The sequence below is a fragment of the Anomalospiza imberbis genome, chromosome 1, assembly GCF_031753505.1.
Source record: "Anomalospiza imberbis isolate Cuckoo-Finch-1a 21T00152 chromosome 1, ASM3175350v1, whole genome shotgun sequence".
Lineage (NCBI taxonomy): Eukaryota > Metazoa > Chordata > Aves > Passeriformes > Viduidae > Anomalospiza > Anomalospiza imberbis.
Window position 1 is genome coordinate 58,594,691 of NC_089681.1, and position 18,410 is coordinate 58,613,100.

The following is an 18,410-nucleotide window of genomic DNA, read 5'->3' on the forward strand; positions in this document are numbered from 1 at the left end:
ACAATGTACCATTTGCTTTTTCTGAAACGGTGAAATTCTGAAATATGTGCCCATTGCATTTCATAGTCTTGCTATGTGGCAGAGGTTTAGCAGCACTTTTATCATCCCATTTTGGTGGCAGGATTCAAGCTGCCTTGGAAACTTTGGAATTGCTTTCCTCTTGGTATCACAGGGCCCAGGGACTCCCTCACTTTGGGCAACTGGGGTGAAAAGCTGGGGTTCCTCAGAGACCTCCTTGGGGTGTTGGTGGGAGAGGGCAGCTGGGCCCTGCAAGGCTCTCCTGGGAGCTCCCACTCACAAGACGCTCTCTTGTTTATGTGAACAGTATCCAAAGTTAACTGAGGTACTGTGCCTTTCCAGAAAGTCTGTGTATTCCTGTGCCTGGTTATGTGGGAATAAACAGCATGGAGATTTCCATCCTTCTGTCTCCACAGGAGGACTTGGTAATTTGACACCAGACCTCTTAACCCAGCTGTCTTTTGTAGGAACTAAATTTCCTTCCCCACGGGGTTGGAAGGAGACTGTTAGTTTCAATGAACTCAGCATCATTGCTCCACTAGCCCCCTCACTGCTGTGTTACTGTGGAAGGAGAAAATTTGGCTCCAAATGACTAATGGGATTCTTTAAAAAGAAAAATTAAAATTTCAGTCTTATCTCAAGTTATTGAGACTATGAGGTTAGTGTTACTACTTCTTAATGACCTTCCATGTGGCCTTTATGGACTGATATTTCTGTGCATGTTAGTACATACTGAGTAAAAATATTGCTGTGAAATGATAAACTGTATTTATAGGCAACAGGGCAAAATCCTAGCTTCTGTTTAAAAAAATAAAAAGGGCGAAAAAGAGGGCATTTATACACTTTTAATGAGCATTGAGCTTGCCAAAATCTCTCAAATTGGTCCAGAGTTTTGGAATGAAGAATTATCATTTGAAGACGAACAATGTGAGATCTGCTGCAATTTCAGCAGCAATCCCCAGACCTGTTTTCTTTATGCCATGAAAACTTTAGAAACATAAACAGTGCTGAATTGCCACTGGTACTGAATAATTTGGCTTTTATTGTTGCCTACACTCTTCTTGTGTTCAAGAAAATAATTTAATACTTATTAGTAAGTAGAAGGTAACTAAAGATGACTGTGACCTAGTCTGTTGAAAATTTCTCAGTACCTTTAATTTGTTAGTAAATTAAATATATTTTATTTAAGCAGAATCATATATACAGTATATTAACTTTTTTTTTCCAGGCAATCTTTACTCAGCACAGAAAGGCCAGATGTATGGGAATTGTAAAAAATCAGGATATGCATAAAAACTGTTCAAGTGCATAAAGCAGCCCCATCTGGAAGACATCTAACAGAAATGAAGTTGTACAAAACCATTCCATTGATAATAAAGCTAATTTTTATGGGTCTGACAAGTATGTAATTATGTTCAGTGGTGCTTTTCAGATTTTATCACAGTCAATAAACCGCAGTGGTAATTTCATTCCCATTTGACATATTTACATGGAAACATTTGATTGGAGGAATTAGTAACCCTGAAAGCCTTGATAGATATGTTTTAATGATCTGTGACCTCCGCAGTCCCTCATCTGTTTATTGTTGCAACAGGCGAGAAGTCGTTCCTCTGTGACCTTTGCGGCTTTGCCGGCGGGACACGTCATGCCCTCACCAAGCATCGGCGGCAGCACACAGGTCAGTAAAGCTGTCTTTACTCTTCGCCGTGTTTTCCCCAGCAAGGGAGTCCCTCTGCGCTGGGGAGTAACACAAGTCAAATAGCACGTTACAGCACAAATAATACATTGGCTCATTGTTTGCTTTGCTTTTTCTCATTTTTGTGAAATCGCTATGCCCAGGGTCTGCATCAAATCTGTTAGCTGGGAGCTTGAATAATTGCTTGGGGATGAGTGCGGGGTATTCTTGGTGGGTTTGGGTTTTTTGGGGTTTTTTTTCTGAAGGAAGTAGAATTGTGAAGACTGGCTCTCTTCTTTCAATGAATACTAAGTCTACTAATTTTTTTTTCCCAAGGCCCAAATAGATTACCTACTGTGAAGATTTTGCAAGAGACTGCTAGAATGTCCCTGGGTGAAAATTAGAGACTACATATAAATTAATCCATTTTTTTGGACTGAAGCATGGTTGAAAGCTAGTGTTGTTTCAGTTGCCCTTTCGTAATTTTAAGATAGTTTTTAATTAATAGGTGCAACTTTAAGAGTTACCACATGGCTGGCATGTAAAGCAAAATTTCTCTTCCAGAATTAGTAAAGCTTTCCTACCACATGGTTATAAAATTTTAATATCAGACAAAATTAAATTGGTTCTTAGTTTCAGAAGACCAGAAAAAGTGTAAGTATTAAACATTTATTAATACATTCTACCTTAATTGTGCTTTTTAGTAGTTCCTTGTAAGTGTTTGATTATTTGAATAGATTCTCTTCAAACACACGTAGAAGTGTTGCTGTTCAATCCACTGTAGCTTTTTTGTTTTACTGACTATCATGAGGATAATGTAATATCATCAGGAATTGCAGTGTGAGTTAAGTGACCATTGTCTAATGTACAGTGGAAAGAAATGGCTAACAAATGAGAAGCCATAGTTGTTACATCATGAATTTTCCATGGATTTTGTAAAGGAATCACAGTGGGAGATTTTATTATGTCCCTGTATAAACTAATCTTCATTCAGGACATATACCATCTAAATGTGTAATTTCCTGGAGAGCAGCTACTCTCTTTCTTGAGAGCCTGAAGCCATTCTTCCCACTCTGTTTTTAGTTTATTTAAAGCAACCATATTTGGAGGAGATTCTGATGCTTTCAGAAAGGTAGGATTTTCAGTGCTAATCAATATCTTGAAATAGATAAGCTCTTAAAAAAAAAAGTGTATTCAAGGCCAAAATTTGCTTTCAAGTCTCATTAGTAATCCTACTTTCTTAATTTTTTTAATAACAAGGAACATAAATTTGTGGAAGAATAATGCCACAGTCAGTTCCCATTCACTGCAGGAAGTTTGTATTTTTCAAGTGACCGATAAAAGTAATTTAGTAAACATAATAAGTTATCTTGTTATTAGACTCTGAATGATAACCTGAGCAGTTACAACTACTGGAATAAAAGCTGTATGCTTCAGTTGTAATTAAAGTTTCTATTTTTCTGGAGTTTGAAGAATTTTCACATGTTGGCACAAGTTTAACAAATGTGGGCTAAGAAATTGATTAATTAATTAATTCTTTAGCAAAAATAAATCATTGTTATCAAGAGGATAGGAAATACCTTTTGTTTTTCATTGCCCTGCCATGTGACAGACTGGGATCTGGCATAAATCTAGGACTCATAGTCAATGCAGCCACACAAATGGTAAACACTTCTTTCAGGATGCGGATATAGAAGAAATGCAAATTCTTGTATTTACCCATCTTGTCTGTACCTATGATGTGAGTGCAGATCTAGTTAGTTTCTCATAAATGTAAGCCTTTATCATCAAATATATATATATATATATATATATATATATATATATATATATATATATATGATATCATTAGGCCACCAGCCAAGAGGAAATCTATTTTATTTCCTGATTTATGTGCAAAATCAGGCTGAAAATATGGTGTACTCCTGGTCAAAAGCTGTCCGGGTTTTTGAAGGCGTTTTTGCCCTTCTTTTGCCAGTGTGGTAGAGGTTTCCTGTGCTATGATCACAGGGATTTACAGGTTATAGATCATGAAGCTTGCATCTAGCAAGCATAACTTTATATTTTATGTCAGGACTGGAGGCTCGTTATTACTTTGCTATTAACTTTATACTATATAGGACAGTATCTCAGAGGCAGAGGGATCTATCTTTTTGGCATTTATCTGCCTCTGTGGCACAAACAATCAGAGATGATTCTTTAGCAGAAAAATTATCTTTACCTTCTATTTGTTTCAAGGAGAATGACACAATCCACCTTTGCTAGCATTGTTGCACTTACATGGATTCCATTGTGTTCTCATCCAGTGCTCAACTTTATCTCAGTCATTAGCTGCATGCACTCTTCCTTGTACTTTTCTTTTCACCTTTATTTTTTCTCTGTCTCCAGTTGGCACAATTTTCCCAAAGCAGAATGCCAAAACTAATTACAATCAGGTTGGAAAGGGATAGGTATCAAAAATACTCTAAATGGCTTAAATAATTCCCTACTGTAATACAAGCTGTCAAGGGGGCTGACACAGAACATCTTCCAATCCAAAATTTACTTCTATCACCTGTCAGAGGCCCACAGTTCAAGGGCAAATGAACAAATCCTCACATGTAGTTAAGGAGTCTTAAACAACTTAACAAGTCTCCTCTCATCCCAGCCTCAAGGCCTGAGATGTCCCGACACCCCAGAGGAATGTTCAGCTGCTGGTAGAGATTTGACACAAGGGAAGACTGGACCATCCACTTTGACTTTTTTATTCTTTATACTCTTTATTCTGGTATTTCTTACTCTGTTCTTCTCTTTTTAGATGAGATTCTTTCTTTGTACCTGGAGAAATGCCTTTATCTTGTGAAAGATGCATTTTCTTTGGAAATATTACAGGCAACATGAAGTATTACTTGATGTGAAAAAAGCTGAGCCTCAGTCACTCTTGAAGCAAACTATATAGACCAGTTTGGTAAATAGGATGTTATCCCTTGAAGACATGCTTTTCATTTTAAATGAAAAGAAGTACGGGAATGTTCAACTGAAAGAAAAAGCCATTAGTTTCAAGACTTGAAAAACTTTAGTACTTAATATATTTGTAAACTTGATGCAACTGCATAAAGATTTCAGTGATATAGGCCATCTCACCTGTAAAGTTGGAGCAAATAATTTAAACTATCAAGAGATTCCTGGTGTTTTACCAGTTGATGTTTTCATTCTGTTTTAAATACATCGTGTCTGTAATGATGACCTGGTCCTGTGAGAAACGTATGCTTTGGACAGAGAATAAGTGAAGTTGTTGGCTGATTTTGTCCTGGGAAGGTGTTCCAACATTATTTTATAACCTGAGTGCCCCTTCTTCCAGTCACATTCTGCAAGAATCTGTCTCTGGTATTCTGAAAGTCTTACACTGACAGTGTAAATATCCATGGTGTAAACTTCTGTTTTTGAATTGAAGCAATGGCTTAAGGAGTGGTCCAGAGTTTGACCACAGAGTTTTATCACACTGAAAGGAATACTTACATCTCTGTCTGCCAAATGCTTTACAATAGGCACTTGTGGCTGCCTAGGCTGTGATAAACTGTCTTAAGAAACTTTGATCCTCTCTGTATCAGCTGGTGCTATGTGATAAATAAGGGATAGTTTGCAGTGCTGCAGGAACATAGATGCTGTAGTTCTGGTGTCTCAAAAAGGCTGCAAGGAAAAGGTTTTGTGTTTTGAGTCATCCTGAACCAAGTTTTTTTGATTCTTATTTTGTTCCAGTAAGAAAATCTTCCTGAAGATAGTTTTTGCTGGATTTAGAATAAGTTGAATTACACTAAGAATTAAACAATTACCTGAATTTTGTAACAGAAAGGGTAAATAACCTCTAAATCAGCCACCAAAAATAAACACACACACACTCACACACACACATACAAGAAGCATATAATAGATTATTTAAATATTTTGTCTTAATAATGATCAACTAGGAAATTGCATAAGAGAGAAAAAGCAAGCAAGAGTAATTATTTCTGTCTTGAAATGAAAACATGAAAACAATTCATAATTTTAAAATTTCTTTATGTTCTTTCTCTTATTGTTCTGCTCACCTCCTTTGTTTGCCCATTCTTCTACATGTTTCCCAGTAAACTTCCATGTTGTGCTGTAGTAACTGACTCAGTCCCACAGTGCTATCACTCACAGCCTGTGTTCCCTTGCATTAAATCCCTTTTTTAATGTTGGTTAATACTCCTGCAAATTGCAAAAACCCCATCCTCATCTTCTACACATCAACAGTCTGCTTTTGCTTTCCTTGTGTTGGTTGTGGTGGGATCTTCTCAGGCTTGATAGAAGTACATAACAGTAGTAAAGTATTAGTGGGTAAGTACACTTACTGTGCACTACTGTGGCAGTCACCATGAGCCTTTGTAACTGCTTAAGGAGATCGTGTCTTTGTTCAAATATTTTCATGCATTTTTGAAGATGGTAGCTTATATTGTACAGAGCACTGTTTGTGTGATTGCTTCTGCTCACTCATCTCAAGACATTTATAGGTCAATGTAATAAAGAAAGAAAATTTAATAATATATGTGTTTTTATCCAGATGAGTGACTCACTTTGTGTTTCTATTTCTCATGTGAACTGCTCTTTGACTTTAATGTGTAGTTACATTACTCGGCATTGAATTTATATGTATAATGTAGCTTCTTCCCTTCAACTTCCCCACCACCGCTTAAAAAAATTATAATGTTGAATACCACAGGAAGTACAGCACAGTAAGAAGACTTATTGCTCTTTTCAGCAAGAGATGAAATTTGAAGAGCATCTTTGTTGTTTTCCCTTTTCTATTTACACCAATATTTACAGCAGATTGGCAAACTGATTGTAGCAAACCTTTGACCAGCAAAGACACCAAAAACCTAGGTTTTTAAAACTTTCTCCCTACCTAAGAGAACTTGTCCAGTAGCAATTAAAAAAAGAGAGAACTTCAGTTACTGATTAGCAGCAGCTTTAATAACTGCTTTTATATGCTTGTTCTCCCTATGAAGTGGCCCTTTTGTGATTTTCTTCCCCAATTTTTGATTGTTTGAGCTCAGATTTTCCATATCAGGTTACTTAAACAACAGATGCAATTCAGAAGTTGGTTGCAGTATTATCAAAAATGCAAAGCCATTTCTTTTGTAATCCCATGGTCAAGAAATGTAGCTTTTTGAAAATGCTTGTGTTAAAAACAAAGTAAACACCCTCAGAGTGGGTCCTTTATCTTGGAATGTGTGTTCTTTTTTGTTCCCTCACGGAGCTTGTTAAGCATTGAATCATTTTGGGGCACCTATCTTTTTTTTCATGGGGCTTGTTATTGATAAAGGTAGAGATAGTGAGAGACAGATAAGTCTTCCTGTAGTGGTAATGGGGGTAGGGAGGTGATTTCATTTTTTATACCTTTATTGGTCTTTAAATATGTAGACTTTGTCCTTATGGTTATGGATACACTATTTTAAAGTTATTACGTACTGTTGTTTTAAAAAATACTGTCAATACTGATATTTTTACATGTATAATTTTAATTTTGTATGAATTAGAACCTTGACAGGGGGTGAACAAGAGTCCTCTTGGAATTTTTAATGGCAGCCCATATTAAAAGAATTATGTTTATTGCCTGAAATGTCTGGGGGCAAGAGGGTGGAGGGAAAACTGGGACACAAAGACCGATTAGAAGCATCCTGGCCCATAGATAGGAAAGACAAAAAATTCTTAAATCAGTGGGTCTGTGGAAAGCTTTAATAAATAAACAGATAAATAAAAGTACTCCTGCAGCTAATGTGCTCTTCAATACCACCCAACCCAAAGAAATACCTAGTTGTCTCTTAGGTTTTTTTCAACTGTACTAATTAACCTGGTTAATTTTCCATAAAAATACTGTTTTTTATGTACAGCTGCTAAGACTTACAGGCTGTGCTAGGCTGTCTTTTTTCCTCCCCATTTAGTTGGCTTTTGTTGTGTGGTACTGCTGTGATGTATTTTCTGTCAGGTGAGATTTACACATAGTCTACTTGACAGGAGCAGTTAGCCACAAGGATTTCCTAAGGAGAAACTTCCTGTAGCAGTGGGCAAGGATTACCATTTTTCTTATGGTCACGATAGAATTTGCAAGCCCTTCTGGCTTCAACAGGCCCTTGCTCAGCTGTCAGCCCCAATGGCTCTGCCCTGGCACGGCAGCAAACCTTTATTTGATCTGTTCTCCCCTGAATGGCAAACTAAAAATCTCAGTTCAGATCTGCCTTTTTTACACAGGGGCAAGTTGGCAAGGTTCTAGTGCATTTTAAATGAAAGCAGTTAAAATAAGTATGTATGTTATCTAAAATACCTGTGGCTTAACTACTTAGGCTTGAAAATGTTGCTATCTTCTTTAATGCTAGATGATAAAATAAATCAGAATGGGAAATCTTCAGTTCAAGAACAGGTTACGTTGCTAGGGAGTCTATGGCCTCCCAGAGAGTTTAATTGAAGCAGCAGCCACTGCCATGCAAGCTGCTGGGAGAATCAGCTTCTCTAGAGCAGAGTGTCAGGGTCTGACAAGAAAAACCCATTTGGGGCAGGAAAGACATACTTTCTAGCAGTCTCAATTTGTCCAGCATGGAGGCTTCGGCTTTGTGTCCTGCCCCTTCACCTTTCCTTGTCCCATGAAACAATAAATGAAAAACATTGTCTGGTATTCTCTCCCACAGCTGCTAAAATCAATTATTCCAACTCTTTCTGGAGCTTTCAGAAGCTGCTCTATTGTCTTATAGTCTTATGCTGGGGTGTGTCTTCTGTCAGTCTAAAAAACTTCAAATAATACCTGCTAATAGGGTTATGGTTGAATTTGAAACTGCCTGTCCTAGATCTCTGAACAGCCTACAAAGTACATGTCTGTTTCTAGCAGTTTTATCCAGACCTCTTAAATCAGGGATGTTGATTCCTTATGTAGTTTTTAGATAAATATGTTGGAAGGCTTGCACACTGCAGTGAAGATAATGTAAGTTAGGAACTGGCTTTTAGCTTCTCCATACAAAAGAAAACCTCTTTCCTCCCTAAATGGTAACTATATCTGCCTGTAAGCCCCAAGGAATGTTTCTGTGACAACCAGTTGGAAAAATGGGATGTAGGTGTCTTAACTAGTCATCACATTGTATCTGTCATGAGGTTTTGTCTTAGTATCTTCTAAGGGCTAGACCCCTCCAGTAGAAAGTACTCTTTTCACATAGTAACTTTGACACTAAAGATTTTTACTTTTCCTCAATTAGTAGTCCTCTAGAAATTTTCAGTGCAGCTCTATATTCAGCATAGATTGAATTTAAGTAATCTGAAAATATTGTCTTAGTTGAAGTTTAGTAGTTGGTGTTTGTTTTATTTTCATTAACCTTTCAAGTGCTTCTGCTGAAAATTGGCCTACTGTTCAGAAAATATTCACAAAGGCAGAAGACTAACAGGCAGAATAAGGGGAGTGGAGCAGAGAGTTCTGATTCATATTCTCAGTCCCAGTTTATTCATGTTATTTAAAGGATAACATTAAAAATTTAGATTGGAGATGGAAACAAAGACACTTTTCACCTGGAGATGTTCCTTTCTGAGCATATGCTGAATACAAGCATCAGTGTGATTTTTCACCTTCTGCCTCCCCCCATGTTGCTTTTGGGGCTGTTCTTGGCCCAGATTGAAGAGAAGATGTGGTGTGAGACAAATGCCTGTCACCTGGTTAGGGTATTTTCATGGAGTAAGACCCAGTAACAAGGTTACTCTGTTTTACTGCTGTTCTTTCTCCTCCTTTTTGCTGCTGTGTAATTCCCTGTGGGAAGTCAGCTGGATACTGATGTGTTTCTGTCATATTTTGCAGTTAATGAACTGTATTTGGAAATTTATGTTGTATTTATGTTTGCTATATATATACACGGGCTAAAAGCTGTCTCAAGGGATATGCCAGAAATTTGGGTTTGTCTTCCTTTTCTGTAGATGAAAACTGATAATCTTTTCTTGTCACCTTCTAGGAGAGAAACCATTCAAATGTGATGAGTGTAACTTTGCTTCCACAACTCAATCGCATCTGACACGACATAAGCGTGTCCATACTGGAGAGAAGCCTTACAGATGTCCCTGGTGTGACTACAGGTAATGAGTCATTAACTAAAGCATGATGAGAGAAGGGTTAAGGTGATCAGATGAGGTTCATTTGAAGTCACCAATAAAAATATATTGCCATTAAAACACCATCAGGGCAGCAGTAATTACATATTAAATTAGGAGCTAAATTTAAAAACTTAGTCTTCAGTATTTAGGTGTTACTTTATAAAGAAAAACAAATGATGGGAAACCTTTTAGTGGTAACACTACAGTGCTAATGTTGAGTGTTTGTTTCACAGCTGCTCCAGTGTCTGTTTGAATTCTCTGTGGTGAGGCTGCTTATCTACATTGCCTTTTCAAATCATTTGCGGTTTTGAAATTTTTCTTGGTTGAGTTGCAACCATTTCACCAAGAAAAGAAAAGTTCTCTAAAAGGCTTACCAGCCTAAGTACTCACCAGACACTTATTAGAACTGGAAGCAACTCGAGCTAGTTACAGTTCTTCAGAGTCTTGTTGTACTGCTCCAGTTTTCCTTTTCCTTGCTAGCCAGGGTGTTAGGATGAAAGTTGGCCATAGGGGTGGTTGCATGGCAAAGCCTCCCATGTTACACCACTAAAACCCATCCCCATTTTAGGGCAGTTGATTAAATTTTAAAAGGATCACATGATTGCACATCGAAGATTACTTCTGGTGCTTATTGCCTGTGTTTTTGGTTTATTATAGACTAATTAAATTATCTCATACTGGTTCTTAAGTGCATCTTTACTCTTAAATACACTTCTTCTGCATTCTTGAATACTTTTAATACCTTGCAGTCAGGTGGCTAGTCTATGTGTACCATAAAGGAATCCATAGAAGTATTTTGTGGGCAATTTGCAAGAGCTGATGTTCAAAAAGTTTTAAAAAAACAGCATTATATTTGATAAATGGCATATGATTAGATGTATGTGTTGTGATACATGCACACTAGAGGGGAAAGTTAAATATTTGATTATACCCCTGTAGTATTTTTTATTTTCTTTTCATCCTGAACATACAACTGTAATGTTCCTTTAGCATAAATTTTAATGTAGTTTCCTAAAGCAAGACTATATAATGAAGCCTATCTGCTTTCATAATACCTGTTTTCATGCTATTTGTGAGCTACTTTACAGAAAACTCTTGTACAGAAAGCTTCTGCAGTGATCACACATTTTCTGTGCAAAACTTATCACTGCATTGCTTTGTTTGTGTGGGGCAAATGTTCTGTGAACTATTCTGTACTGAGCACCCATTAAATCACACTCTAGAACTGCAGAGAACTGAATTTGATAACCTCAGGGGGAGAGGGCTATCTTTCTATGCTGCTACCTTAAGAGTGTCCCTGCTTTCTTTATGTTTTTCTTTACAAGTAGAAGTGGTTTTGTCAGCCTCAGTAAGTTATCTAGGAATTAGAGGTGGTTTTCATTTGTCAGAGCAGTTGTGTTAAAAGGTCTGTATTGAGTGACGTGAGAGCATATCAGCATTAGTGTGACGCGATGTTCTGTACTGAAGGTAAAAGAAGTGCTGTGGTTAATGCTGTGTGTTTTAGGACACCTAATCTTTGGTCATCCACTTTTACCAAATCATCCCAATTGTCAGGAATAATCTTATTACAGAGCTAGGTAATGAGAAGTGGGTTACAGTGGGTTTGAGATCCTAGGCTTGAAGACCAAAGAGACTGGGAGTGTTGTAGATGTGAATCAGTTTGGGGTTTGTTACACACATCCAATGACTGGATGCACTTCCCTCACTCAGGATAACAAAATGCATAACCCAGTGCTCTGTTGAGTGAAAGACAGGAGATCATTTTACTTGGGATAAAGAGTTTTCTGTATGGGATATAAATTCCAAGAAATAGCAAGTCTTTTAGGAGTATTTTATTATACTGGAGGTTATTAGAGAATATGCAAGCATAGCATATTTTATCAGGATTAACAAGAAATATCTGGGCATGCCCTGCTTTTATATTATTGAAAAATAAATGTTTCATGACAATAGAATGTTAGTTTCCATCCTTCACAGGCCAATTTTGACCTAACCTTTGGAGGCTGATCTCTACAGATACCAGCTGATGAAGCTTTGATTCTGCAGGAAATGTGTTCCAAGTTCATCTAAAAAACATCTGGTAGGGATGCAGGAACCAGAGCTGTGCTGCTGCTGCTGCTGCAAGTTCACAGAGGCAGTGAGCCACTCTGTGTAGCTGCAGAGGAGCCCGTAGAGGGGCTGCTGTATTTATTAGCTCAGCAGTCCTGCTTGTGCCTGCCAGTTTCCCCAGTCCTGGGATATTAGCCAGCCTTGTTGGCAAGTAAATGGTCTGCTCTCTATCCACCTCTCTCTTCATTTTAAACTGCAATTTTAAGGGAATCACATGTTGCCTCCTTGTCAAGTCACATGGTATTTATCTTTTAAAGGAAAGTTATTAGCAACTCTGGAAATAATACTGTTTGCACCAGTTCAGCAGATGGTGTGTAGTCCTGCAAGTGTCACCTAGAGAAAATGTTAAAATGAAGATTTAAAAATCTCCTGATCTAGTGATAAAATTCACTCCTAAGTCTAGTGGTTTAGGTCTCATTGTGATGCTGTGAGCTCGGCCCTTGCACTGTAAGTTCATCCAGAGTATTTCATGTGTTGCTGTTTAGTGTTGCTTGGCAACTGCAGACTCTTTAATGACCCTTGTACTTTCAGGGAGGTGATTATTCCTCTTTTTGTGTTGGGATATGGAGGAAAGTATTGTTAGTCCTAATATAAAATTTCCTTTCATTGATAACTGATCTCTGTTCTGTAAAATATTTTGAGGTATTTGAATTAAAAGAGTGGCTAAGTACAAGATATTTGAACTATGCCCTTTCAGCTCATTGGTGCTCAGAGTATTCTTGGAGATTCTTGACTCAAGCTTTTCAATTCCTCAGCCTGAAATTCTGAATAATCATTCTGCAAAAATTCTTGCCAGTCTAGTGAGTGAAAGGCTAAATAACCTTGGCTAGAAGTACAGAAAAAGGGCTATTGGAAGAAACTAATCTGAATTTAGGAACTGTTATAAACTTTATAAACTCAAGTGAAATCAGCTGTATGATACTATGGGGAAAAGAGTGATTTTGGCTGCATGGAACAGAAAAGGCAATTTATTCCCTATATAGCACACAGCATGAGATATTCTTTTTTAAACTAGAAAAAGACATGAATGGATGTGGTTTTCTGAAGGGAATAGTAAACTAACTTAGCATTTTTAGCTCACAAATTATAAATTCTCTATAGTATGCATGTGCTTATAGTTCTACTTCAGTATTCTTATGAAAAATGTTCCCTTCCATCTCTAGTTTTTGTACTGTTACCACTTGATATTTGTTTTGGTCTAAATATTTTGTATTTTGGTGACAAAGAAATTGACATCTGCTTTTCAATACAGTAGTATATGACTTCCAGTAACAATTATAATTTGAAATTATGTTTTCAGTCTAGTTTTAAAAATCCTTTAGAAGGAAGCAAGATATAATATTCATAAACTAAAACATTTATTTTTGGTTACATATTTTTCACATTTGGGTTTTCAATTTAGGTTTTCCCTATTTAGATAAAAATATGCATGATTTTCCTTTGCATTTACTTTTTCAAATCACACAGCTTGTCTCTCCGTTAAGTCAATGTGCTTTGTCATACAAAAATATTCATTCACCCTTAATTAATGTTCAACCTAATTTTATAATACAGAATTGGTCTCACAGGGCCCTGCACTAACATTACTTATGCAATGCTTATTTTATATTTCCTAGTCATTTAAAAAAGATGTGTTATGTGGCTGAACTTTTCAGATGACACCATCCTGGAGTAACACTGACAACAATACTGTTTGCATTTGGTTATGGGCACAGTAAGCACTGAACAGCTGTATAATATCCTGAAAATGAACAGCACCTGTGACACAGGTTTCTAAATCTGTTGACTGTATAATCTGTGGACAGACTTTCTAAACCTGCAGCATAGTTAGGTCCTTGAATTTAACTTGATTGCAGAAATGAAAAATTCCCCCAAAGTCTGATGTTGTCGATGGAAGATGGAGTTATACAGCATTTTCAGAACTAAACTGGTTTTTTGCATGTGTCTAAGAAAGGGAAATCTCATTTATTCATATGTAAGGTTTTAAATTTAACTCCCATTTGTTCTGATCTGTATAACTACTACAACTTCTCAGGCAATTTACGTTCATGGTTTGTGTGAGGGTAATGATTCAGTGAAATGGATCTGAGTTACAGGGAGGGGGGCATGCAAAAGGCAGAATCCTGCTTTTCTCACATGAACAAATTTGTTGGATTATAGTGCTTGGGAGAAGCACTGGCATAGTTTCATGATGCAGAAAGAGTATTGCTACTACTTTGACCACAAGAGTGTGGGACTGATATTATGTTAATGTGCTTCAGGCCATCCCTTTGCTGTGATTAAAGAAAATAATTTTCAGTTCTCTGGGATTCCACTGTATGGTTCATTTTGCACAGAGTGCCCATGGTGGTGAGAGAATGGAAGGCAATATGCAGGGGTGTTCCTTAGTCATAGATAAGGTGTAGAAGTTGTATAAAACAAATTGCCAGGCCAGCAAAGCAGCATGCATTCCTTTCTATAAAGTATATGACTTGTGAAGGATGCCTTACAAGACTGAGAATAAATAGCATACATTTTTAATATAATTATGTAAGCTAAAATAAATATTTTACATTTATTATGCATAATAAAATAATTAGACAACATTCTGTAAGGGATTATGGCATCTGAAATTCCAGCTGCGGATGGATTCATTGCATATTTTCAGCAGCAGCGGCAGCATGACTTAGGAGGAGTTACTCCACAGGGGCTACTTTTCTTTTTTTGGACAGCATCCCTAGGGAGTTCCTATTTCTGCCTGACTTATAGTATCTGTTCATAGGTTATAAAGACCAGTTTATAATACACTCCAGGATTTGCACCTAAGTCATAAGAAGGTGCAAAGTAAGTGTTTTCTCTCTGTTTTGGTGAATTCAATAACTTTTAGGTATGATGGCGTCAGCTGTGCAATATTCCCTTGTTACATCAAGGATAACTAGGCACTACTTTACAGATGAGGTAAAAATACATACTAATTCATAGCAAAACTGAAAGGCTGTTAAGACAAATTCTACATAAAATGATAAAAACAGTTTATTTATCATTAAAACATTAATATAAGTATGTTCTTTGTAACCAGTGAAATTTAGTATGCCTGTATAGGAAATAACTAGGTAATACAGCTATATAGGTTGATGAGGATTCCAGGTGGCAACCAGCATTGCACTATGGGAGAACACTTTTATATATATATATATCACAAAGTCAGAATTGGAAAAAAATGGTGCATATACTTTATACAAATACAAAATTGTTTAGGAAAATAAAGCATGTATGCAATAGAGCAAACAGGGCCTTTGGGAAGTACTCCAGCTTCTGTTGTGTTCAGCAGCAGGAGTTGAGGATATCCAGTGCCTTGTGCTAGGAGACTTATAAACAAATGAAGATAGAAGTTTAGAGAGACATTCTGTCAGTGCATGGGCACAGTTCCCAGATGAAAACTCAGAATATTATTCCCCCCTTAGTTTTTAATAAACATTCAGATAAAATATTTGGAAATATTTCTATTAATCTGGAATAAAATATGCTGTAGCAGTTAAGTCTTTAAAAGAAAAATAATCTGAAATAGAATTTAGATATAGTTGCAAAACCACTTTAATTATTTCAGCGAATACATGGCATACAAAACAATGGTCAGCATTATTCCCTTTTGTAACGTTTCTGTGGCTTAATAAAGCCTCTTATATTCACCTAAGTTGTAGCATATAGTTTATGTGGTGAAGTCAGAATAAAAATATGCAGTGTTGCAGTAGTGCCAATGCAGATCAGCTATCAGGTTAACCAGCTTAAGCAGATGTAATTCCTAACACTCTGAACCGCAGAGCACACAGGTGACCCTTGCTTTGAGGTGTCTACTGTCTGCACTGACTGAGAAATTGTGTCTCTGCAGTTTTGGACAATCCTTGGTGACAGTGTATAAAAGAACTTGGGCTCCCTCTCTGTCCAGTGTCCCTGCATGGAGTGCTTAGGAGAATGTGTGTGTACGAGGAAACACGATTGTTTCTTAGGAAAAGATAGGTGTACGAGCACACACGTGTGCATTGGCGTGTGTTGACTTGGTGACTATGGTCCCCTGGGAAGTTGCCATGTTAAGAGGCCTTGGCACAGCATAAAATACTGTCATCATTTTGTGAGGTCCTCCACATTCTATATTTGTAATTAAAAGTGTAGTAAATGCACTCTACTTGGTAGAAGGGTAATATGGACTTTTTCTAATTTTAATGACTAGTACTTGTTAAGGAAATTCATCAATAATTCCATGAGCCTTGGTACCTCTTTTGTTGTATTTATTTATTTATTTATTTACTTGTTTATTATTAGGGGTTGTTTTTTTTTCCTCTATTGCCACTCTAAGAAAGAGGAATTAAAATATGCCTTTTTAACTCAATGGGTCTGTGATTCTTATGCTAACACTGAACTTGGGACTTTAAGGATCTGCCCAAGTGGTGATGCAATTGCAAACACTGATAATACCATTCTAGTCTCATTTTAGGTTGAGTCTTTTGAAGGACAACTTTTAAGGGATCTATTTAAGCCTAAATGCTCTGCTAAATTACTTAAAGGATACTGCTGAGTTTAATGTTACTGAGACCTGAAGCCATTTTGATATCAGTGTAAACATTAATATCTGATTTCAGCATCTCTTTGTTACAGCCTGTCTTGATTGTAGGCCAGCACTTTGTAGTTTGTTCACACTGTGATTTAAGTTCTGAAAAAACATTAAAACATTGTCAGTCTCCTGATTTCTTTCAGTAGTCATTGTCTCTCCCTTACTGTTCAATTTGGGCTTTGTCCCTAAATGTTTCTGGGGCAGCCCCTGCCCTGCTGAACTGATGCTGTTTTTTTCTGAATCAGTGTCCAAGACATTTAACCCAAAACCTTGAAGTATTTGGTGTCTAGGAAATATGAATAAGACCACTTCATGCAGTGGACAGATTAATGTAACTAATGTATTCTTTTATCACATTTTATCTTCTCTCTGTCCTCACACTTCTTTTTTTGCTATCATATGTAGTCATCACTTTCTCTTCTATTCCTCTTTCTTAAAGAGCATAAATATGTTACCATAAATACATGTATATTTATATTTAATCTATACTTAATTCATGTTTATCAATCTGAAACACCAGCATATATTTCAAATTAAAATAATCCTAAGTATGTTGTATTTTGATAGTAAATAAAATTTTAGTATTAACCTCAAGATGAACAGCAATGTTATGGTCTTAATATAGCTTGTAGTAGCAAAAAGACCTGTAATTTCCTATTCTTACAGTGCTTCTGATAAAAAAGTGCAGTGAAGATCTTTTATGTCTACAAATAAACTTCCATTTGTTAGACTGGTTTGATCTAAAAATAATCATTGGCATCATAGCTTAATTAATGTGAGCCTTTTGTGTAAAACATATTTTAAAAAAGATTAAAACAACCGTATATGTTTTCTTTGCTCTTGCCTGTTAGAGAATAAAAGAATTAATTTGATTGTTTCTTTTGCTATTCCTTAATCCCCAATTCAGTCATTATAAAAGGGCTAAAGCTATCTTTGGGGGTGATGAAATCTACAAGGAATTCTTTATTATTATTATTATTATTATTATTATTATTATGGCTGATAACTACCATCTATGTGGCAGGTATTAGCAATCTGAAGTTACATTGGCACCTTTACAGGTCTCCCAAGATGAAATTGATAGACACGAGCCTGTTGTGTTGTGTGGGGTTTATTCTCCAGGCTATATGGCTACTACCCTGTAAAACAAGTTCCTGTGTTAATGATGTCTTTGTGACAACTTCACCTCTTCCTCCTTCACGTGTGACATACAAAACAGATTCAATCTGGGGAAGTCACAGAAGGCAAATTCTGTTCTGAAGTCCCAGAAAGAGGTATACTCTAGTGCAAGGGGAAGAAAGGGAAAGGTTTTTTTTGTTTAAAGTCTGATGAAAATGAGATAAAGAAAAGAATTGCTGAATAGCAAGGAAAGAAAAGCTTTTGTGTTTGGGAAAAGCTTGCTACCTAGATACTGTCAATGCACTAGAAATGGTGAGCAATTTTCCAGATAAATTTGGCATTGTTAGAAATTCCTGATTTATTAAGGCTAAATAAATTCCTTGCTCGATCAAGCAGAGTTGCCCTTGTCCCTGTACCAGCTTCTGCCCAAATTCTCTTGGAGAGGTATATTGGGGCACTTTGGGAGCTCAGGTACCAGAGCCTCTGTCACCACCACAGGGTTCCCCAACTCTGGAGTGGAAGCATGGGCTCGATGCACCAGGCTGGCACCTCTGCAGTGTGGCTGGAGGGTGTCTGCCAGGCACCATAAAATGTATGATGGGACTGAGACTCTGGAGCAGCATCAGCACCTGGGGTTTGGAAATCTGTTGATCCTGGCCACCGTCTTCCCAGTGTTGTGGGGAGCACCTTTCGGCTGAAAGCTTATCTCTGAGAACGTCAGCTTTCTGCTTTGGAGAGAGAGGCATTCGAGATTTGGTAGCTCAGAGTTCCGAAGATGTT

At 37.0% G+C, this 18,410-nt stretch overlaps 1 protein-coding gene across 5 annotated transcripts in view; it reads left to right on the forward strand.

Moving 5' to 3' along the window:
* Positions 1-18,410, forward strand: part of ZNF407 (zinc finger protein 407) — a 338,979-nt gene that overhangs the window by 203,502 nt on the left and 117,067 nt on the right. For all 5 annotated transcript variants that reach the window (XM_068193734.1, XM_068193765.1, XM_068193755.1 and 2 more), the window contains 2 exons: positions 1,613-1,696; positions 9,676-9,796. In XM_068193734.1, the coding sequence (XP_068049835.1) occupies positions 1,613-1,696; positions 9,676-9,796 (205 nt within the window). The remainder of the gene's footprint in view (positions 1-1,612; positions 1,697-9,675; positions 9,797-18,410) is intronic.